The sequence below is a fragment of the Podarcis erhardii genome (genome assembly GCF_964252035.2).
Source record: "Podarcis erhardii genome assembly, chromosome: 5".
In the NCBI taxonomy this organism is placed as follows: Eukaryota; Metazoa; Chordata; class Lepidosauria; order Squamata; family Lacertidae; genus Podarcis; species Podarcis erhardii.
Window position 1 is genome coordinate 4812897 of NC_138509.1, and position 23862 is coordinate 4836758.

The 23862-nt window shown below is 41.5% G+C and overlaps 1 protein-coding gene across 4 annotated transcripts in view; it reads left to right on the top strand.

The window, feature by feature from the left end:
* SCUBE1 (signal peptide, CUB domain and EGF like domain containing 1) overlaps positions 1–23862 on the top strand; it is a 194978-nt gene that overhangs the window by 90547 nt on the left and 80569 nt on the right. For 3 of the 4 annotated variants that reach the window (XM_081860942.1, XM_081860943.1, XM_081860945.1), the window contains 3 exons: positions 7585–7710; positions 13844–13960; positions 17927–18016. In XM_081860942.1, the coding sequence (XP_081717068.1) occupies positions 7585–7710; positions 13844–13960; positions 17927–18016 (333 nt within the window). The remainder of the gene's footprint in view (positions 1–7584; positions 7711–13843; positions 13961–17926; positions 18017–23862) is intronic. The other variant, XM_081860944.1, reaches the window with a different exon arrangement.

The following is a 23862-nucleotide window of genomic DNA, read 5'->3' on the forward strand; positions in this document are numbered from 1 at the left end:
GTTGAAGTTGGGGAAATACAGCATGGTGGTGGCAGAGAATGGAGTAAGTTTCTGCAGCAGCATGGATTGTTATAATCTGTGTTTCCACCCTCACTCCTCTCGTATGCAACTCTCTCAACTCCCAGGTGAAATCAGAAATTGGGATCAGGAAGCCCTGCTTCTAAATTAGTAATTTTCTTATGCGCAAATCCTGGCAAAGTCTAAACCTAGCTTTTTCCATGTATGCCATTAAACTGGCATGATTAAGGCCTATGAGTTTCAGCAGCCGGAGATGCTACAAGACAGCAATTAGCAATTTGCAGCTAGAGGAGCAGGAGGCAGCTGTTTAGTGTGAGAATTGGCTTAGATTTCATCCACAATATCACATGTTTTAGTCACTTGGCCTTCTCATCAACTGCAGAATGGGGCAATACTATGAATGTCATCTGGACAAAACAAAACAAAGCTGGGCAATTATATATAAAATGTGTATATCCCCCCCCCCAAACAACAATAAATTTTACATTAAAAAAAAAAGATTCTTTTGAAGCACTCTTCTAAGATGCTTACCCAGATCTTTTCTGTGAACCGCCCTGAGACCTCCAGATACAGAGCGGTATATAAATTCAGTAAATAATAATAATGTTTACATTAGACAAGTATGAGCATCAGATAACTACATTCTCAGTTTTGAATTTTTGAAGTCAGATACATAGTTATCTTTTGGGGTAATTAATTTTATCCACTGGCAGCTTTGAATGGAAGAACACCCCCCTCCAAGAAAAAGAGAATTCACTGGGAGTCTAGACACTGCGAACATTGCCTGCATGCTCTATGAAAATGGGCATTGGGGGGAAGGCCAAGAAGGAGTGGGCAAGGAAGCAAAAAACAGAAGAACCTGCCTCTTGTCTGCAACTATTTTATTTACTGATGTTTTTCTTTGTGGGTCCGAATTGTGTTGTTTATTAAAAATTATTTCAAATGGATTGAATTGTGAACTGCCTTTAGGGTCTGCTGTAGCCCGACGTGTTACCTATTTAATAAATAATGGACTGTTGTGATTGAACATTCAGTATTCATACGTGCTAGACCAGGGGTCACCAACACAATGCCTGCAGACACATACAGTCATATCTCTTGTTACGTTTGCTTCAGGTTAAATCTTTTCAGGTTGCGTCCTGTGGCGACCCGGAAGTAACAGAATGGGTTACTTCCGGGTGTCGCCACATGCGCAGACGCTCAAAATGACACCACGCGCATGCGCAGAAGCATGGACGTATGGCAGCCCATGGAAGCAGTGCCGTTTCTGCCGTTTCCCCATCAAAATAGCCCCCAAATGTGGTGTTTGTGTTTTTTGGTCGATTTTGCCCAAAAATCTCACAGAAACTCTCAACAACTTGTTCACTGTTTGAAATATGGCAAACCTAAAGTTGAGATAACACAGTCCTGTTTATTGTTTAGCACGTCTCTGCAAATCTAATCCCCTAATACAGTCAAAGCTCTTGTTACGTTTGCTTCAGGTTAAATCTTTTCAGGTTGTGTCCCGCGGCTACCCGGAAGTACCAGAAAGGGTTACTTCCGGGTTTCACCGCTCACGCAGATGCTCAAAATGATGTCATGCGCAGAAGCGGTGAATCACGACCTGCACATGCGCCAACGCGGGTTGCGTTCTGCTCATGTTGCGAACGGGGCTCTGGAACGGATCCCTTTCGCAACCACAGGTACCACTGTACCTTCTAAGAGTCCTGATTTTCCAGGGACAGTCCTGAATTTACAAAAGTCATCCCAGCTTCTGATTTGATCCCAGAATGTCCCTGTTTCCCCTGCATTTTCCTGAGCCAAGTGATACATCTCTTATCAGAGCTTAGCTAAAAGAAATTTGCCTGAGTGGGGTAAGCTTCAGGAGCAGGAGAATGTTCACAGTCCTCAACTGGGTTCCCCTTGCCGTTAAAAATGGATGGGGAAACCCAGCCAGATGGGCGGTGTATAAATAATAAAGTAATTATTATTATTATATCTCCTTGAATGCGTGGATCTGCTGCTCTAACATCATTTGGCCCTTGGTTGATCTCAACAAGGTTCTGCAAACAGCTACTCCAAAGAATTTCAGCCATTTTATAAAGGGTCAGCGGGTCTGGGATCTGCTTCCTGCCAAGTCTCATGGCGAGGGAAGTTACGTGCCATTCCAATTTTGCTGACTTCTGGCACCCAAAATGTTGGCCTTTAATCTTCGTTTTCTTGGCAGAACAAATGAGCACACATATAAGGCTGGTTCTTCCAAATCAGTAAACATAGACAGCCTAAAATAAGCACTCTGCTTTCTTCTTTGGCTGGACTAATATAATAATTGTTGAGCAAAATTCCTGGTATAGTATAAATATTTATGGATATGGATTACCAGCAAATTGGATTTAAAAGTCAATGTATCCCTCTTTATTGGCATTGCAGAAAGTGAGGTTTAAGAGCTGCAGATCCAGTCTTCTTACACTGAGTTTTTTCATGCACTGCACAGCAAGAAACTTGAATTTGAAACGGAGTGTGCACTCAGCAGGGTGCCACTTTAAATCCAAGCTTTCTGATAAATGTACTTGTACAATATGTGTTTTCAAACACAAATTTGTCCACGTTCCCACTTCACATTTTAGGCATATCCTTAATACACCAGTTGTATGTCTTTAAAAAGTAAACTGTGAATAGAGGTCCTTAGTCAGGAATTCTGAGGTTCATTACTATTTTATGTATTATACCATAAGCAGAATTAACTTACTGGCGCTCATCACTCCCACCCTAATCTGTCCCCTGCAGGGACATTATAATTTATTAGTGCTAGGGTAGTTCAATTTCCTCTTTCTTCCTACCTCCCCTTTACCCTTTTCTTCAGATTCCACTCAATAACATTTAAGGTATTGTCATTCAAATGGATGAACTCAGATGATCTTTTCAAATTCTAGTACATTTTCACTCCCCCCCCCCTTTTTTTTTGTCCCCAAGGCAGAAAGGAAAATTACCCATAGAAAGCGATGGAGAAATCCAAGATTTTAGCATAGCTGTAATTAGGAAGTAGCATGTCCTCGCCCAAGGGTGACTGCATGCTTTCAGCATTCGAAATGTTTCGCATATGTTCTTTTGGTAAACCTTATACAGACATTTAAAACAGATTCAGCTGCACACCAGTATTTTAGCTTAACTGTGCATAATGTGTTTAGCACTTGGAAACAGTAATATTCTATTCAGGAAAACAATTTCAAATCCACCGTCGGATGTGACTTGATTGTAAGTATGAAGGAATCAGATTAATTAGTCAGAAATAAAAATAACTCTGTGGTTTTCTTCTCTCTCACACCGACACCTGCTGTTTGCCCACCATGTTCTTTCCAGCTTGTATAGGCCAGTGCAGTTGCCCTTTGCAAACTTTAGCACTGGATTGCAAGATTACATAATGAATTCCAATAGTTGCTTGGGCAGGGGACATTTTGAGGGGTGAAGTTAAGCAATAAGTCATCCCATTGTTGACAGGGTGTGTTGGGTCTGACGTTAGCCCTGCTGCTGTTCGCATGGTGGAGGAGCCGGTATAATTTGGTAGAAAGATTTGGCCCGTGTTTATCTTTCCATGTGGAGCTTTCACAAACTCTTAAATTAAACTGTGCTTGGTTGAGCTAGTGGATAGTGACAGAGTAGAATAATAGCACATTTGCATTGCTTCACGTGCATTGTCTTGCTGCAATCTTTTTGACAACCCTGCAAAGTAGGTCAGTTTTTTATCACCTTTCTGCAGATGAAAGGGGCTGATGCTTACCTAACATCACCTTGTGAGTTTATGGCAGTTTTAAAATCTGAAACTTCCTGATGCTTAGCTCTGTTTCTTTGACACTATGCTCCGTCAGATCAACTGCATATGTTGGACTATAAATCAAAATTGTAATTATATATCTTAAAGAGTTCTTGCAATAAGCAATGTTACGATAAAGCACTAACTGTTCACTACCATAGTGAGATTTACTGACTGGCCAAAAGGGCGGCAAAAATTTAATAATAATGAGTAATTAATTTGTGGTTAAGGCACCTGGTGTGTAAAGTCTGAAAAGGGGAAATCCCATGAAGGAATCAGCATATGCCAGGATCTTTGCCATTTCATCCCTAACCTTGTGATTCCCAGAACAAGTCAGTTCTAACTACTAAGTTTCTTTGAAATGTTAATGAAAATAACACAAGTGCAGTTGCATATCTTCTGTTGTAATTCGCTTTTTTTCATCTGTTCTGTATAAAATCCTCTTTAAAAAAATCTCACATCTTCATTTAAACCACATACAAGCATGGTGTACCTGCTTGTTCCGAGATGTATTTTGCAACTAGCATCATGGCTTTGATATGAGTGTTTTATTTAAAGTGTCCTGGGTTTTAAAAAATGTAATTGCAGCAGATGTTGCTCTGGATTTTCTCTCTCTTTCAGGCACTCTGAAGTTTTACTTGCCCCCCCCCCCTTTTCTTTCTGCCTCCTGGACAGGTACATGAAAGGGAAATCCTTGTATAGTCAAATGTTTGTTTTACTGTCTAAGGCTGACAAAGGGCCCTTAGCCTGGGCTGATTTCTTCTTGAAGAGCTGTAATTATTCATGGGAAGGGAGGGGAGGGAGCCTTTGTCACTAATAGGCTTCTGGGTGCTTCTTGAAATGGGCTTTTATTATTCCTTTCAACATAATTTTCTACTGAGGAGGTTAAAAAAGAAACCCTCCTTCTCTGCTGTTGAGCGATAAAAGGTAATTGTCCTTTCTTGAGAGCTCTGATGCTGCTAGGTTCCTTATGTGTTTTAAAGGAGGTTGCAGGGGAAAAAAAACTATGTTCTCGGTGGAATTGCCATGACAACAGTCCTTTAGAAATAAACATTCTGGCATTGTTATTCCAGACCCACAAATGTGAGGGGTGGGGGAGAGCAGCTTTCTTTTAAGCACAAACAGATTGTGCCCCTTTAAAATGCACTTGTGAACTTTGCTTTTCTCAAGATTTACATACTGGTTTAGGGCAGAGAAGATTCCAGCATCTTTTACATTCTACGTACATCCCATTACGATACTAAGTGAAAAAATGGTGGCAGGGGTGAGGGTGGGGAGAGGCAGCAGTGGTTAAAAAAGACATAAACATATCCTTACCCAAAAGAACAACAACCAAACACACCTTGGTAGATATCTGAGAACTGACTACTGCAACCAACAGTAAAACCAACAGTCATGAGGCAAAATGGAGAGGACATCCAGTCATTTTTGGCATTCTAATCTTGTTATGCCGCTAACAATTGCTCCTAAGGGCACAATCCTGTGCACAATTATTTGGGAGTAAGTTCAGCCGAACTCAGTATGACTTGCTTCTTGGCAAACATGCCCACCTCCGGGACATTAGCTTTCAGGAGCACTACATAAAAAACTTCTAAATGGACTTAGGTTGAAAATTAAGCACCTGAGTCTATACTGCATGTACAGTGGTACCTCGGGTTACAGACGCTTCAGGTTACAGATGCTTCAGGTTACAGACTCCGCTAACCCAGAAATAGTGCTTCAGGTTAAGAACTTTGCTTCAGGATGAGAACAGAAATCGTGCTCCGGCGGCGCGGCAGCAGCAGGAGGAGGCCCCATTAGCTAAAGTGGTGCTTCAGGTTAAGAACAGTTTCAGGTTAAGTACGGACCTTCAGAATGAATTAAGTACTTAACCAGAGGTACCACTGTACTTTCATCTCCCAGTGGTAGAAGATGTGATTTGCATGCCAAAGGTCCCAGGTCCAAGACAGGACAGCAAGGATTAGAAGCTGATCTCGGTATAAATCAGTTTCCTGGGTTCCTAACAAGGACTGACCGTACAGGGTTCACCATTTTCAGCAATGTGATTCCCACCTCCACCCCCTTTTAGAGGTTTCTGAGGACTTGCAAACATTCCCATGTACTTACTAACATTGCCGTCAGTCACACTCAATCCTGTAGCCAGGACTTTGGGGGCACATTTTGAAATTTGAGAAAGCGCTGGTGGTGACGGTCACAAAATGAGTGCCATGGAGGGGTGTGGCATATCACAAAATTAGAGAGACAGCCACTCCTGTTAACCTTATGTTTATCATGGGGAGTGAAGTGTGTCCTTCTGGTCCCAGTTATGGAACTCCTCCATCCCTCCCTAATAACAGCAGAGAGCATTCCTTAGTATGATGAAAAATGTACTGAGAAACACCAATCTCATTCCACACAAATCACCTAGAAGGTACCTGTACATTTTGCCCCATAGCGTCCTTTCTAGAGGGCTAGAAACTTACTTTTTTAAAGAAAGAAACAGGAAGAGTCTGGAGTACCTGCTCAGGGGCACCACTAGACCTGGGCGCCATGACATCTACGGGCACCTGGTTGGGGACCCCCTGATGCAGGCAAATCTAATTGGCTTTATAGCATTATGACATCACCCACCCACAGGTCCCTGATTAAGGGGGACTGTCCATGTAACTAATTCAGGAAGACCGAAGAAGAAGCAGGTAAGAAAAACAATTGGAGACAAACAGACTCAGAAAAAGGTGAATATGTGGACAATATGAATATAAAATTCTGAGGAACAGAATTTTCATCTCACCAAACTGCTGAGCACCAAAACACTGGGTGGTTTTTTCCTTGGCGTCTGATGTTCTCAGGAACACAATTTGTTTCTCTGATGTCAGTGGCAAGATTCAGCAAATAAGATTTGTTCCTCTGGTTCATTTCCGGCATCTTACAGTTAAACCCCCAGGCTTAATTTTGCTCCAGTTATTCCGTAAACAGTTCTCATTATTTGTGATTCACATCAGTCCCGTCTTCCTAGCACAACTAGGAATGGGAACATATAGGCTCTATATAGTACACCTGGTTATCTTTTATGTCCCACTGTGGTCTCTAGTCTGATTCTGCATGTTTCAAGCAGTAGCTTGATGGATGGCGGCTAACAGATTGAAGTTGAATCCTGACAAGACAGAAGTACTGTTTTGGGGGGACAGGGGACGGGTGGGTGTGGGGGATTCCCTGGTTCTGAATGGGGTAACTGTGCCCCTGAAGGACCAGGTGCGCAGCCTGGGGGTCATTCTGGTCTCACAGCTGTCCATGGAGGCGCAGGTCAATTCTGTGTCTAGCTCCATCTGGTATGCAGGCTGAGACCCTACCTGCCTGCAGACTGTCTCGCCAGAGTGGTGCATGCTCTGGTTATCTCCTGCTTGGACTACTGCAATGCGTTCTACGTGGGGCTACCTTTGAAGGTGACCCGGAAACTACAACTAATCCAGAATGCGGCAGTTAGACTGGTGACTGGGAGTGGCCTGAGCATTGGCTCGCAGTACGTTTCCAAGCCCTGTTCAGGGAAGTTTTTAATATTTAATGCTGTACTGTTTTTAACATTTGATTGGGAGCTGCCCAGAGTGGCTGGGGAAACTCAGCCAGATGGACGGGGTATAAATAATAAATAATTATTATATTATTATTATAACTTGTAAAAGCCGAAATGAGCTCCCCTCAGCGCAAGGGGTATTTCTGCAATAAATATGTATAGAATTTGTTGTCATCTGGATTGTTTTCAGAATTTGTGCATTTTCTCTCTCTTTCTCTTTCTCCAGAGGGTATGAACTGTATGAACAAAGATCATGGGTGCGCACATATCTGCCGAGAGACACCCAAAGGTGGGGTTGCCTGTGAATGTAGGCCTGGCTTTGAACTTGCCAAAAACCAGAAGGACTGCAAATGTAGGTAGATGCAGACTAAATCTTAACTACCCAACATGCCTTAATTTCCACATTGCTGTTTTTTTTATAAAAATCAAGGAATCCATTTCATTTCATTGACCTGTGGGTTTGTGTTAAGTATTTCCTGCCCATCTCGTAATCAGAGGCGGCATGTATGGAATTATTCAATGTATTTAACAGGCATGCTGTACAACCACATGTTGATTCGATGGGTGAAGAAACTTGTATCCATTTCTTAATTCTCTGGTGTTAAATAGAACTGATAAATATTGGAGGAAGTTGTTTCAGATTGCCATTTGAGGGTCGTTGTTTTTAGTAAAAATGAAGTAGGAATGGATGAACACTATTAGGGAAATTCTGTGCATCAGTCTGTCTAATAACCCCTTTGAATATTGGTGCAGGAGTTATGCAGACCCCATAAAAAATGTAACTAAAAACATTGGTTATCTGACCCTGGTTGACCCACTTTGCTACTTTTTTCGGTCTCCACAGTGCAGCCCGAAGGCTTTGCAAAGGTTCTGCATTCCCTCATGTATGCATATTGTATTCAAGTTTGGGTGGCATAACTGGAACTGTGGTTGATAGACCCAACATGGAACTCACAGACATATAGTGCAGAGCTTTCCAACGTTAGTTTGTTGGCTGCAGTGTGTAGGTGTGTCTCCATTCATTTTGTTATGCATATGTCCATATTTCTTATAAGGGATTAGTTTAAACTCCAGTTTGCTAGTAAAACTAAATTACCGTGTCACCAACATGAAAAGTTTGGAAAGCTCTGATATAGTGAATTGAATAGGGTAAGCCCTGAGAAACATGCACCATGGTGTGTTTTATTGCCATGGAACTGGAGCATATATGTGATGGACATGGAGAATTTTTCTATCAATTGACTGTATTAGGATTCCAGATGCTGTCCTTAGCAGCTGTTTCTTAAAGAGTTTTGAGGTGGGGAGACGCAACACAAACATAGTGTTCCCCACTGCAGTGATGAGAAAACCTGCGCCTGCAAAGAGTCTGGAATATTTGCATTACTAGAGATCTAGAATCATAGAATTGTAGAGTTGGAGGGACCCCAAGGGTCATCTAGTTGAACCCCCTGCAATGCAGGAAACTCAACTAGATCACTCATAACAGGTGGCCATCCAACCTCTGCTTGAAAACCTCCAAGGAAAGAGTCTCTTGGGAGTCTGTTCCACTGCGGAACAACTCTTACAGTCAGAAAGTTCTTCCTGATGTTTAGTTGGAATCTCCTTTCTTTTAGCTTTAATCCATCGGTTTGGGTCCTAGCCTCCAGAGCAGTAGAAAACAAGCTTGTTTCATCTTCCACATGGCAGTCCTTTAAGTATTTGAAGGTGGCTACCATATCTCCTCTAAGTCTCCTCTAGGCTAAACATACCAAATTCCCTGAACTGTTCCTCATAAGGCTTGGTTTCCAGACCCTTGATCATCTTGGTTGCCCTCTTTTGTACACATTCCAGCTTGTCAATATCCTTCTTAAATTGTGGTACCCAGAACTGGACACAGGACTCCGGGTGTGGTCTGACCAAGGCAGAATAGATCAGTACTATTACTTCCCTTGATTGAGAAACTATTTCTGATGCAGCCTAACATAGCCTTACCTTTTTTTCCTGCTGCATCACGGGGTTGACTCATGTTAAGCTTGTGCTCTACTAAGTATCTAGTACATTCACATGTACTACTGACAAGCTAGGTGTTCCCCATCTTATATTTGTGCATCTGGTTATTCCTGCCTACATGCAGAACCTTACATTTGTCTCTATTGGAATTCATGTTGTTAGTTTGGGCCCATTTCTGTCTTCTGTGGCATTAGCTAACCTTCCCAGTTTGGTGTCATCTGCAAATTTGCTGAGCATCCCACCAGTAACTTCATCCAAGTCATTTATAAAGACGTTGAACAACAACGGGCCTAGGACAGAATCCTGTGGCATCCACTTGTCACTTTTTTTACAGGCTGACAAGGAACCATTAAGTGAACATTCTGGGTTCAGTCGGCCAACCAGCTACAAATCCACCTAACAGTTAATCTCATCCAGCCCACATTTTACCAGCTTCTCTGCAAGAATATCATGGGGTCCTGGGTCAAAAGCCTTACTGAAATCAAGATACACTACGTCCACAGACTTCCTTTGATCCACCACGACTTTATCGAGAAAAGAAATGAGATTTGTCTGGCATCACTTGTTTTGGAGAAACCCATGCTGGGTCTTAGTAATTACAGCATTCTTTCCTAAGTTCTAGGACCTTACCTGGTATTGACATCAAGCAGACCAGTTGGTAGCTACCTGGACCTTCTTTTTCCCTTTTGAAGAAGGGGAAAACATTTGCCTGCCTCCAGTCTGCAGAGACCTCATCTGTTCTCCAATAATTCTCAAATATTATAGACAAAGGCTCTGATATTACATCTGCAAGCTCCTTTAGTACCCTTGGGTGTAGCTGATCAGACCCTGGGGATTTGAATTCCTCTAAAGTAGCTAGGTGTTCCCTTACTATTTCTTCTCCTATCATGGGCTTCACCTCCCTCCTTGAATCACTTATTCTGTTATCACCAGGTTGAGCACTGCTTTACTTTTGGGTGAAGACAGAAGCAAAGTAGGTGTTGAGGCATTCCACCGTCTCTCTGTCCCCCAATAGCATTTCTCCACCTTCTGCACGCAAGGAACCTACTACCTGCTTGTTCTTCCTCTTGCTTCAAACATTACCAAAACCCCCCTTTTTTTATTTATATTTTTAACCTCTCTTGCAAACCTAAGCTTTGGCCTGCCTGACCTTCTCCTTGCAACTGTTGGCTACTCGTGCATACTCTTCCTTTGTGATTTTGCCTTTCTTCTGTTTCTTATACATGCAGCCACACCGATTTCTTTAGGTTCTTTCCACTTCTCTTTCTTCCTGGAATTGTCCTCCTTCGTGCCTTCAGTACAGGAGTTGGAACTAACAGACTAATGCAAATGCATGAAGATGCCTTATAATAATGTATGTGGCCTGGCAGATATACCAAGAGGTGGAGACTTGCCCAAGGCCATAGCCAGATAAGGATTTGAACCTTGGTTTCACACAGCTAAATCCAATGGTCCAATATACCACAGGGGCCCAGTATTACCAACCTCTGCAGCCACTTGAGAATCTTTCAATGTGGAGTAAAGGTATTGTTGGGCTTAACCATGTGGCTGGACCCAACGTGTGGCTGCAACACATTAGGTTTGTAAGCAGCTGCTGTGTGACTCCCCCTCCTCTGAATCTGTTGTGATGGAGGCACAGATAGGAGATCCAGTGGATTGAGTTTCTGAATGCCTGACTTCAAGTTCTCACTTAGCTGTAATTAAGTAGATGGTCTCTGGGAAAATCATAATCTCTAAGCCTAATCTATTTCAAAAATGGGATAGCAGAGAGGGCAGCAGACACTGTCAAACCTTGATTTTAAATCAGGATTTGGGAAGCTTTTCTTAGACTTAGACTTAGACCATCAAACCTCTGGTCAAAAATGGATCAGGACTGGGCCCTTAGAGGCCTCTGCTTCCTGACAAACCAAGTTCCTATGTTTCCCAGCATCTTGAAACCCATGACACAAGGATGGCAAAGGTGTGGGGTGTGGGTCCCTGCTGTGGCCATCATTGGGAAAGGTGCTGCCTTGGCCAGCTCCTTCCATCTAATAAGCAGTGTGCACACACCAAACCCTGAAAATATGTTCCAGTACAATGTCCAAAATTCACTGAATGCACATTCTTATGGTACCTGACAGACCTAAAACAATATTGCTAATGTCCAAAGATGCACTGGGTGATAATACAGTCACCTAAACATAATAGTTAGCATTCAATAGTTTGTATCCAACCATAAGTAGATGGGGAAATAAACATTTTCAGACACTCAGACCCATCAAAGATTGTCAGCAGTCTCACGTGCATGTTGCCCTTACTCCCGCTAATATCACTGAGGAAGTATGTGATGACAAATTTGGAGCCAAAACATTGCCACTGAGAAACAAGTGGGTATCAACATCCTTGGGAGACCTCAATGTTTTCAGAAGTACAAAACATAAAAAGCCTAGGCAATAAAAATGTCTCAAAGCCATCCAGCAGCTAGAATCATAAACAGGAGCCCTCCTGTTCCAATGCTGTGTAGCATTTTGTGGAAGGTCCTACTTCTTTGCCAAATTTTAGACATTCACAGCAGAAGCTAGATGGACTGATAGATTTTCAATAAACTATATTCCTATTGAAAAAAGTAAGCTATATAAACACATATGTTAACTGAATTTGAGTGCGGAAAGCAATGCATTATTTATAACAATTAAGGCTGAGATTTTTTTAAGCTATTTTAAGTGTCAGAAGTGCTTTGTATATGGTGCACTTTTTCTAAGTGCTCAGTTTTCTACATGCAATTTCTGAGTAAACCTCACAGAACCACTTTCAAATGGTATTATTTTCCCGCCATCACAGACGTGTGTGGCTTTGAGGCAGAGAATAAAGATACCATGGCAAGATAAGATCTGAAGCAGCTTAGACCTGAAAACTCTACTTCGCCATTTTCTCTAGCTTACGCATGTTGTGGTAGCAAAAAGGCATAGCGTACAAAGACAGCACATTCTGTTGCCACAAGCCATGCATTCTGGCAACCACAAAAAACTCTCCTCTCAGATAGTCACTTTGGTGTTGCAGGGAAAGGTGCAAATGCACAACCTTCGCCCAGTCAAATTTGGAAGTTGCTAAATAACGGGACGCGGGTGGCGACGGGACGCGGGTGGCGCTGTGGGTAAAAGCCTCAGCGCCTAGGGCTTGCCGATCGAAAGGTCGGCGGTTCGAATCCCCGCGGCGGGGTGCGCTCCCGCTGCTCGGTCCCAGCGCCTGCCAACCTAGCAGTTCGAAAGCACCCCCGGGTGCAAGTAGATAAATAGGGATCGCTTACCAGCGGGAAGGTAAACGGCATTCCGTGTGCTGCGCTGGCTCGCCAGATGCAGCTTTGTCACGCTGGCCACGTGACCCGGAAGTGTCTCCGGACAGCGCTGGCCCCCGGCCTCTTGAGTGAGATGGGCGCACCAACCCCAGAGTCTGTCAAGACTGGCCCGAAGAGGCAGGGGTACCTTTACCTTTTTAAATAACCATAGGTGGGGTCCTCAAACCATAAAAAAGAAGAGGTCTGGTGGTGGTAAAGTTACCGGTAACTGCCCCAGTTAGTTAGTTAGTTCCTTTGTTCCTTCGTTAGTTAGCTAGTTAACACTGCCTCATTGGTTTTTAAAAGCTTTCATATTCTGAAGAACTAACAATAGAAACAAATTTCAAATCTGGGCTATTTTTCTACTGTGCTCTAGAGCAGTGTTTCCCAACCTTGGGTCCCCAGCTGGTTTTGGACTACAACTCCCATAATCCCTAGCTAGCAATACCATTGGTCAGGGATGATGGGAATTGTAGTCCAAAAACAGCTGGGGACCCAAGGTTGGGAAACACTGCTCTAGCACTGATTTCTGAAGCTATGGGTTAAGTCACTGCTGGAAAAGAGCAACACCTTCCCCAGGGCAGGAAAATCTCTCTCCCCCCCCCCCTGTGCTGTATTGAAAATTATTAATGGAAATGAATAATGGAAAAGTATGATGGCCTCAAAGTAACGGTAGCCCAGTGCAGACAATCAGAGTGTCTAGCTGGGGTGGGGGGTGGGGTGGGGTTTGCAGATCCCTCACTGGACACAACCTTTCTGCATTCAGGCTCCTTTCTGCAAGGAGCCTACGTGCTTGTGCTCCAGCCTGCAACCTAGAACAATAATGGGCATGGACCAAACGTTCGGAACCTGTATGAGTTGGGGCTTTTGCACATAGAAACTCTGAACATGTGGAGGTTTGCCATGGGAAGGGATGGACTGGTGGGCACAATCCTGATCTGCTTACTCCCACTTGTGCATGCGACACACTTTGACCATCTGCACAGGGCTTCCGGCTGCTTGGAATGTCCCTGCTTACCAAGGGTAGGAGATTTTGGAAATAACTATTTTGTTGTCATGTGCATTGCTTTTTTAAAACAACAACAACTTGAACTTATTGCCTAGAACTCCTCAAAACTAATTGGTTTCACTGTTGTTTTATTCATACATATATATACACACACATTTTTGGGGGAATAACTAGTAACCTGTAACTATGGAAATGGAGGCTGCCAACACACCTGTGATGACACAGATACGGGACCTGTGTGCGGTTGTCATCAAAAGTATGCTCTACACTCGGACGGCCGAACATGTATTGGTAAGTACCCTTCGTCTGAATTGTACAAATATGAGTGTGGAATTGTAATACTGTGTGGGTCATAAACTCCTGATCTTATCTAATAAGTTTAAATTTGTAAAAGTGATAGAAGGCAGCATTTGAAAGCTGTAATACATTTGTTGGTTAAGGATTTATCACTTTTTAATAGCTTGATGTGTGTGCATGTGTACACAAACCCATATATGTGTATTCTTCCCTGGTATTTTGTATACTGCTGGATGTTGGAAAAAAGGAGCTGCAATCTCTTACACTGGCTGTTCATATAGAGGAAACACGAACCAGAAGTTTTTATCTGAACTGTTCTGCTATCCACAGTATTACATTTTCCTCCTTTTAAAAATTCAGGAGTGTAAATGATGCTCATTGCGATAGAAGTTTTTAATAATGGCTTCACTGGGAGAAAGTGATAGCTAAAGTCATTATTTTATGTTTAAAATACCTGTTCAAGCATCCCATGACCTTTTCATATTACAACCATGCAACCAGAATTCATCACCTGAATCCATTTGTGTGGGTGGCTTCCCACGTGGTTCTGGTAGAGTGGGACCCATGTGGTTGCTAAAATTGAGACTTTTTCTAATACCCCCAAGCATATCTGCTCATTGGAAAAAATGGAGTAGAACATGTTATTAATTAGATTCTTTTTTTTAAAAAAAATCTGTTTTATGCATATTGAGCTTGCAATTATTTCAGCCAGTTTGTAGTGTATTCATGGTAAAATTAATGCAATAGCTGCTGACTGTACTGAACTCCATCCTGGAACCTGAGCACTAATGAATACAGCCAGGGCATCTGGGCAGTGTGAGAAAGGGAGTTCAAACTTCAAAAAGAAGTGATTTGGTGAGGACCAGACACATGACAGATTGTGAATGGAGTGGAAGAAGAGCTAGAATTATATGGAAATAATGCTTTCTGTCATGGTGTTGTCATTTGGACAATTTTGCAGTACCATGAGAAGCAGAATATATTCTTTTGAGATGTTCTTTTATACATGTTTTATTGTGGTTATAAGCATAGAATCCAAGAATTTTCCTTTTTCCCTTTTTTTTAAATGTATGGTGCATTTGTGGGGGAGAATTGCAATTGCTTCAATTAATAAGAAGCTGTTTTAACACTTCCTCTAGATTTTACACCAAAATCTAGAAGCCCATTTAATTTAAAAATTCATGGAACATAATTCTAGTCACAGTTACACACTTTAACATCCCACTGATTTTAGTGGAGGCAGTATGTGCTTAACTTTCTGACTGAAATCTGAGATTTACAGTTTTGGCATGATCATGCTGTATGGTACTTAAGTTTTTGTGGGATGGGGGGGGCGTTCATTAGTTGTATTTTTCTGTACTTTGTCTGTTTCAAAGCAGAGAAATACTGTATAACAAACTGAAGCATTCTCAAAGGGCATAATCCAACAAAAGGTAAGCTCTCTAAGTGCTGTTAATTTCAGTGGGAGCATCAAGCATGAGTTTAAATAGCCCCTATTCAAAGTAAAAGATCTTGTCTTAATTGTGCCCATATAATTTAAAAGCATTTTTCTTTGGATAGATTTTGCTCATAATTTACAATTAGTTGTGGCTGAATCTGAATTGGCATTTCCAGAATTATGTCAGATAAGTTGTAAAAGTATTTGTCTTAACCTTTGATTGCAAGACTTAACCATTCTGAAAATTAGAGAGCTCAAGAGAAATTACTAGTAAAATTTGGCTCTAAAACATTAAAGAAGTCCTATTTTGCGTGATCCACATCTAATTGTACAAAGTGAACAAAATTTAGATAAATATTTCCCAACAAATTTTGTATAGCAAGCTATCACTATATAGCTTAATCAGCAGTCATTAATTTCCTCTTTAAAGCTAAAATATTTATTCCTTAATTAAAGGTGTGTGAATGTCTGCGGTGAATCTAACATATCTTGACATCTGTGGATAACTGTATAATTCCATCGATCTTATATGTGTATTGAAGTCTTTTGAGCTGATGAAATTAAATGTCTTTTTAACGTGCTTCGATTATGGACACCCTAAAGTCTTGATCCCGGGAAGGAAACCATTCATTCAGCCCTCAGTGCTAAGCATATGCTCCGTACAGTCAGCTCTCTGGATGAAAATAACAGATTTGTCTTAAAGATTTAGCCCCTTGTACATTTATTAAATGCAGTCTAATTGTGATTACAATGTAGCTGTTATTCTTGGGTTTCTTGTATTTTTATTTTTGAAAGCACCATTAAAACCTTAGAGAGCCATTATAGGGTTGGAAATCTAGGTACAGTTTTCACTGAGAGAAGTGATAATGAGTAGATCATGCTCTGATTTCAGGGCGATGCTTATTTGGTCTGGCATAGAGAAAAACTGTTGAACTGTTGGAAACTGTACTTTCCCCCTCCCTTTCTGCAAAGTTATTGTATAATATGACTTTATATTACATTTTCTGTTCCTGTAATTTAAGTCGCATATTGCTGCTTTCGTTGGGTCCTCCACCCTCCTCTTTCTTCTGAGTAGTCCTTTCTCTTAGATATTTTTTAAACTTTTGTTTTGTTTCCATTTTTATTCCTGCTTTCTGGTGATGGTTCCTGATTGCCTGTCTTGTCTGATACCTGATGTTCATTAATTATTGAAAAAAATATTAAAAGAAAAATGAAAAACCTCAAAACAAAGCCTCTATTGCAGCCTGATCCCATCTAGAACTTGGTTTCTTCTTAGAACAATATCTTGTTACCCAGCCATTTAGTGTTACCACAAATAAAACCTGCCAGCTGCCTCCACTACTTCTGATTCCTTCTCTCCTATCTACCTATAGTTTGCTGACTTCAGTGGTGTCTGTAACTTGGACATCGCTGCAAATATGCAAATGTCTGCAATGGCACATAAGTACCCTTTCGTCTAACCCGTTTTGTCTTTGTTTTCTTGACTTATCCTCTTATTTTATGTCTGCTGCATGTGAAAAGTCCCCACTTGTGTTTCATGTTTTTCTTTTTAAATGCAATTCTCCATCCCATATAAATTATTTTAATCGCTTAGCCTCTGCTCCCCGTATTGCTTCCCCACCCCCCATGTATGAGACCTTTCATTCACCTCATCATCTGTTCCCATCCTTGCAAACGGATTGTTTAGGTATATTTCTAAGTATTGCATAACTTAACTTCTTCTAATGCTGGATAGGAGCTTTCCGTATAAAGGACATCAGAACCTACCTGCAGGATGTCCTGTGCTAACAATGCCCCCCGCCCCCGCTTAACTGCATGCTTCTAAAAATTACTAGACTTTTCTTGTGACATCTTTTTTCTAGCATTGAATGTTTAGCTAGTCGTGTTCCATAGACAAGCAGGCAACCAGCACTGCCCAACTTAATTGTTTTTTTTTATTTTATATTTGTGTTTGTTTTTACGGTTTTTAAAATTTGCATGCAGTTTTTGTTTTTGATACACTGTGTCAACATGCACAAAGCTGTCATGTCCCCATGCCCATCCATCACCGGATTCTTTTAGCTCTGTTCTGTGTTCAGTCTCCTTGTTTGCCAGCTGTGTTCAAAAGCTCTCCGCCTGCAGCTACGTCGATTGTCTTTCCTCCTTTTCTTTTTTTAACAATGTGTTGAAATCGAAACCTTATCATTTAAATTTCTTAATTAACACCAATCTGGGGCACCTTCTCTTTTGTGTTTGTGTTATGACTGGCGTGAGACCAGCTTAATATGCGTTTGCTGGCTAATTACTTTGTTTTTCATCATCATTTTCTTCTCCCCACCCCCCCTCCTCCACTCCCTCCTTCCCTCCAGCATACTTTTATTTATTTCTGGGATTTCAAATGGAATTAACTCTCTAAATGGGGTTTTAGTGCTTTCATGCTTCTTGGCTTTGGTTGCACCAGGCTAAGAAACGTTCTTCAGCAGTGGAAAATTGGGCTTTTCATTAACCAACTGCTCCATGTTTGTCCCTTACTTGTGTTTTAGAGAAGGATGAGGCTGCAATTGAGAGTTCTGAGTTCAATGCCACGTCAGTAGCTGATGTGGACAAGCGGGTGAAACGGCGGCTACTTATGGGTAACACTTTTCTTCCACTTCCTTTGATGTGCTCTCAACTTTTGTCTCTTGTGTGTATGGGGGTGTGGGGGTGTGTTTCGAGTATTTCTGTTTTTAATTTGTTCATCTGTTTGCCGAGGTCACAATTCGTTTTAGAATCCTGATCTTTCATCGAAAAGTTCATTTCCCATTTTAAATCTATTCTCTCTCCAGCCAAACCCCTCTAATACTGTAGCTTTAATGTTGAAAGACTTTGGTGCAAAGAAGAGAATCTTTGCCACTAACCTTATTTAGTACCTTTTGCAAGTCTGATTTTCACATGTGGCTTTTGTGTTTCTGTGAGTACAAATCGACCCAAGTGGGTCAGCTTCATCGTTTAGCGTTACCCTTTGTAGCAAGTTCCAGTGGTATAAAATGCTTGATGTCATTCTTTTTGTACTTTTGGTTTAAAATATTTATACCCTTGCTTGAAATAATTTTATGTCCTCATGGTTTGGAATTGTTGGAAGTATTTCCCCCTCCCCATTACGGAGCCCTTGGGCACTTTTCTTTCAAAATTTTTAAAAAAACACCATACAGTGGTACCTCTGGTTGTGAACGGGATCCGTTCCGGAGTCCCGTTCGCAGCATGAAAAGCCCACAACCTGAAGTGCCATATCTGCGCATGTGCGCAGTGTGATCTGGTGCTTCTGCACGTGTGTGAAGCGTGATTTAGTGCTACTGCACATGCACGAGCGGCGAAACCCGGAAGTAACCCTTTCTGGTACTTCTGGGTTGCTGCGGGACGCAACCTGAAAAAACGTAACATGAAGCAGACATAACATAAGGTATGACTGTACATTTAAAAAATAGAAGCATCATTTTACAGGATTATTGATCATTTGAAATTGATACCTGCGTAGGCAAGTAGCTCTGTGCTACCTGGCAAGGTTGTGTTTCTTCCTGGGTGAAGCTGAATCAAAGGTTTTCATGCCTCTCCCTTGGCCAATCTCACATGGATGGAAACAGTGGTCCAGGGTAGGATGAATGTGTTGCTGGCCTTGCGTTTCTTTGCTCCAGAACACATAATATTGGAAATGAACAGTTTTGTTATAATTTAAACCCATTGTGTTGCTATTTAATGAGGTGATTGAACACCTTCAAGAATTGATCGTTACTTATTCAATTTGTATTCGGCCGCTCAGTCAGAAGGCTCTCAATTGATGATTGCTCCTGCAATTCGTTGTACAAATAAAAAGGGATATTTCTATTTGTTTGATGAAAGTGTGAATTGTGTGTGCAATCCATATGTCGTTTCTTCTATCAACTTGCCTTTTCTAGGTTTAGCAAGAGGCACACCAAACACTTCTGTCAAACATGTATTTGCAACTGAATTTGGATTGTTGATTGTAGCCACAGATTCTTTTGCGGGGGACCCCCCCCTTGAAGTCTTTCAACACTGTGTTGCTGATTTTAGTTACAATTTTTACACATTTTTTGAGGAGCTCAATCAAAAATTGTATTGAGCATTTCATTACTTTATTTGTAGAGTCATAGAATTTGAAGCTAGTGAGGGTGACACAAAATTATTATTTTTTGTACCTTCATCTTACAAACTTCAAGCTTTTTTCCAGTTGAAAGAAAACGGTTAAAAGAAGCCTCCTTTCAGTTGTTTGGCAGCCACTGAATGGCCTTTCTGAATATTCTTTGTGATACAGAGAAATAGTTGCAAGTAAATTACATGATTGCAAAATATTTCCCCCCATTCTTTTTAGAGCCAATGTACACACACTTTGCACCGAGTGAAACGGTAGAATTCTGAACTGTACCATAATTCTATCACCTCATAATACATCAATTTCCTAACTATGGGCCGCAGTTGCAATACAAATATTTGATTGCAAGTCCAGAAACCTAACCTAAATACTTATCATCTGTCTGAAAGGGAGGCTGGTCCTTAGTTATGTGAAATATTTGATAAAACAGGTGTTTCCCCCTGTCCTAGTAGGACCATGCCCCTATTATTATTACTATTATTATTGCAAATTAAGCCTCTTACCGACATGATAAAATCCACTGATTCTTTATACATAGATGTTTCATTTTAATAAGGATGAGGAATTTTTAGGAAGGCATACAGATGAAGAAATATTTATGTCTATTCATCATTCAAGGTGGGAGTTCAGCTGGCAACAAGTTTAGATGGGTAGGAATGCATAGCATATATCATCTTCAGAGGCGGGGGCTAGTGGCTTCAGTTTTTTAAGTTCTCAGAGCAAAAATTTAAATTTAATTATTGCTGAGGAATTGCAAAGAGGCAACAGTGGAGAGGATATGAAGTTTGTTCTAGACACTCATGTTTGTTTATTTATTACATTTATATAGCACTTTTGTCTTCTAAGGATCCTAAGGTGGTGTACAGGGTTCTCCTCTTCCCTGTTTGATCCTCACAACAAATAGATATGACAGTTGACTTTTACAGTGTAATCCTATGAATGTTTATTTAAAAGTCCCGTTGCATTTAATGTAATTCGTGCAACCTTATGATGAACTCAGATCGAAACGTCGCTTTATTAAAATGATAAATAAATAAGGCCAAGAAACAGATTCCAAAGCTTAACACCTTATCAGCATATCCCGTAATTATATAACTTTTGCACATGGATTGACAATAAAAACTGCTGCGGATTTTGAATACCCGGTATATTCCAGAAGGCAACCGTTTTTAAAGGGACTTTAGAACTCTGTCCAAATAACAAGTTGTCTCCTGAGCCCCATAATGCTTTGAAATAAATGGCACAGTTGACACACGCAATAATAATGAATAACACAATCCATAAAAATGTACGAATCAGGTCAGTAGCTCATTTAGCTCAGCATCTTGTTCTCACAGTGGCTAACCAGGTGCCCGTTCAAAACCTGCAAGCAAGACCAGAGCCCAACAGCGCTCTCCTTTCCTGCCTCTGTAGTTCACCTGTGTGCTGTGTGAACTGTTTTCTCTGAATCTGCCCCACATTCAGCTTCCCTGGACATCCACAACATTTTCTCAGTCTGCTTTCTCCACACTGCATAATTGGATATACTTCTTACTCGCATCTTCTCTAAATCAAAAGCCTTTACAGTACAGTACAGGTTTTCCACAGCTGCAGCTACTGAAGTAGTCAGCCCAAAGAAACCTTAACAAATCCTCCTTGCTATCTTTTTCAGAAGACTCTTTCTTATTATTTCAGGGACAGATGACCAGTTTATGACGAGGTAAATCTGGGGGCTTGCCTGCTTCTAAAAATGTGTGTAAGAGTGTATCAGTACAGGTGACCAGGAATGACGGTCGCCTTTTGTGGTTTTCATTACTCCAGTCCTGGCCATGGAGAAAACCCTTCCTTCCTTTTTCTTGCCATATTGCTTTATCGCTGCTCCCTGATCCTTCATTAGGGAAGTAGATGGCAAACATATTCTCACAGTCCTAGAGCCTTATTCATACTGATGGTGTCATTTCAAAGAGGTCAGTACAATGTTTTCCCCATATTTAGTTTTGTTCTTTTTCTCTTAAAAAGAATATCAAATTGCTTTTAAGCTGACAAAGTCCTCTGCTGCAGGACTATTAAACCTGCAAAACAATCTGTTGTGTGTAGTGTCACACTTTAGAATTTCCCTTGTGACAGAATTCACACAGAAATGTAACTTCAGGGATGTAACTACAGATTATTGTTTTAAAATCAAAACAAAAAGTTGAGGCGCAAGTCAGCAATAGGCTAGTTGTTAGGGTTAAATTTACAAGATCTTGCTATTGGCTGGAGCAGGACTTCTTTTAAGTTTTGCTCTCCTATCCCTTCCTGTTTCTACCCATGTTTCTACCCGGTTTTAAGCAACTATCAGCCTGCAAATATAGTGAGTGGGAATTTTATTTATATATTATTATTTTCTCCAAAACATACTTATATTAATAAACTTATATTAATATTTTACAGTAACTCACAAAGTAGCAAATATGTACATCTTTTGAAATACATGAGCACTTGGAATAAAAATCTTATGTTTTATTTAAATCTAAACCCAAGGTGGGAAAGGAAGGAGGACAATCGGATGTGAGATACCCATGTAGCGGAACACAGAGGCAGCTTAAGGTCCAGAATAGTTTACTACTGTAGAAGATAAGGCTTCAGTAAACAGTTCCAGACATTGATATATACATACAACTTGTAGGCTTTGCAGATACAGATAGAGATATATACAAGTACAGAGTATTTCTTGCTCCAGCTATTCAAAACTTCAGCTTACTTCTCAGAATTGGCCCCAACACTTGAAAGGCCCTGGACCCACTGAGCTGATATGCATTAATCACTTATATAGTTGACACTGTGTCATTTTCATAGCAACTGGCTTGGCTGACCATGCACCTGCTGGCTTATCTCCTACACGGAGTGATTTACAGTCATGGAGGAAACTAACCCCTTTCTCCGTGTCCAGTTACGCCAACACTGACATGTCTACCACACAATGACATTTGACACAGGTAGATAAAATTCAAAGGAAGAATCAGGAGCACAGGAGTGTGTTCCCAATTCTTCCTTTCTCCCTTTGCAGGTGCAATTTAAAGTCAGGCCACAATTTCCATGTCAAGGTAACAGAAAAAGGTACCAAATTCAGAAAAACACTGAATCCTACCAGAAGATGGAAAGGGAGAATTGCAAGTGCACTTGGGTGAAATAGGGAGGCGTGGTAGGCCTCATTAGGCATGTGGGCCGGGGGTCCCCAGTGCTGCCCTAAGTTAACATAACTACCCAAAGCAGCAGCACACCCTTGCCCCTGACCCCAGCTAGCGGTGAAGGGCAAGGATCCAAAAGGCATGTTGTTTAGTGCCAACTCACAAGCACCTTGTCAGCATCACCAGGCTGTGAAAACTGAAACAGATCCCACAAAACATAGCTTGGTGGGGCTTTAGAAACCTCCCTTGGGACTGTATCAGTCATGGCATCTAGCTTGCTACGAAGGTGAGGGCTTTTGTTCTCAAAGTGCCCAATAAGCAACTCACAAAGGGTCCCTGAGGTGTCCTAGGCTCCATCGACCAATACAGGTGTTGGCACCCTATGGACTACCCTGAAGAGTTCTGCAAGGCCCCCTTTGTTGCTTTTGCCACCACAGTAGGAACAATTATGTGCTCTAGCCAATGTTCAGTCATCTTCACTGTGGGACTTCTACTACCTGTGCTGTAGCTGTCACCTGGCCAGTTTCATCACATATACCTCCCCATTATACCTGGGAGTGATCCAGTGTCAGAGAGGGTGCTCAGGAGTGATAATTTATCCCACCCTCCTTCTTCCAGTTCCATAGGGAGATGAGGGCCTCAGCATCCACCAGTTCTAGCCACCGGAAATTCTCCAGGGTATTCAGCAATCCATTGGAATCCATAAATCTATGGTCATCCTAATTTGCCCCCTACTACTATGGGAGAAGTTGGTACTGCTAGTCCAGGAAGTGTTCTGATCCTGACAATGGAGTCACAGAAACCTCCTTATTTCCAGACTATCAGCTGGGGCAAAAAACAAATTGAGGCTATGACCTGCACTTTGGGTTGGCCTGGTGGCCACTTGAGACAGCTCCATGGTTGTCACAGAGGCCATGAAAACCTGAGCCAGACCAAACACAGCAGCTTCAGTGTGGACATCAAAAGCCCCCAGGACAATAATTCAGAGACCACCTCTACCAGCTCAGTCAACAAGGTGGTCGATAGACCAGTAGCACCTCCAGTCTTTCTCTTTAGCCTGACACCAGACACAGGCCCTCAGATGATGAGGTCTCCTGATGTGCAGAATAGAAGATCTGAGGACTATGCACAGTGGCTTCTAAAACTTGGGTCCCAACTGTTGTTGAACTACAACTCCCATCAT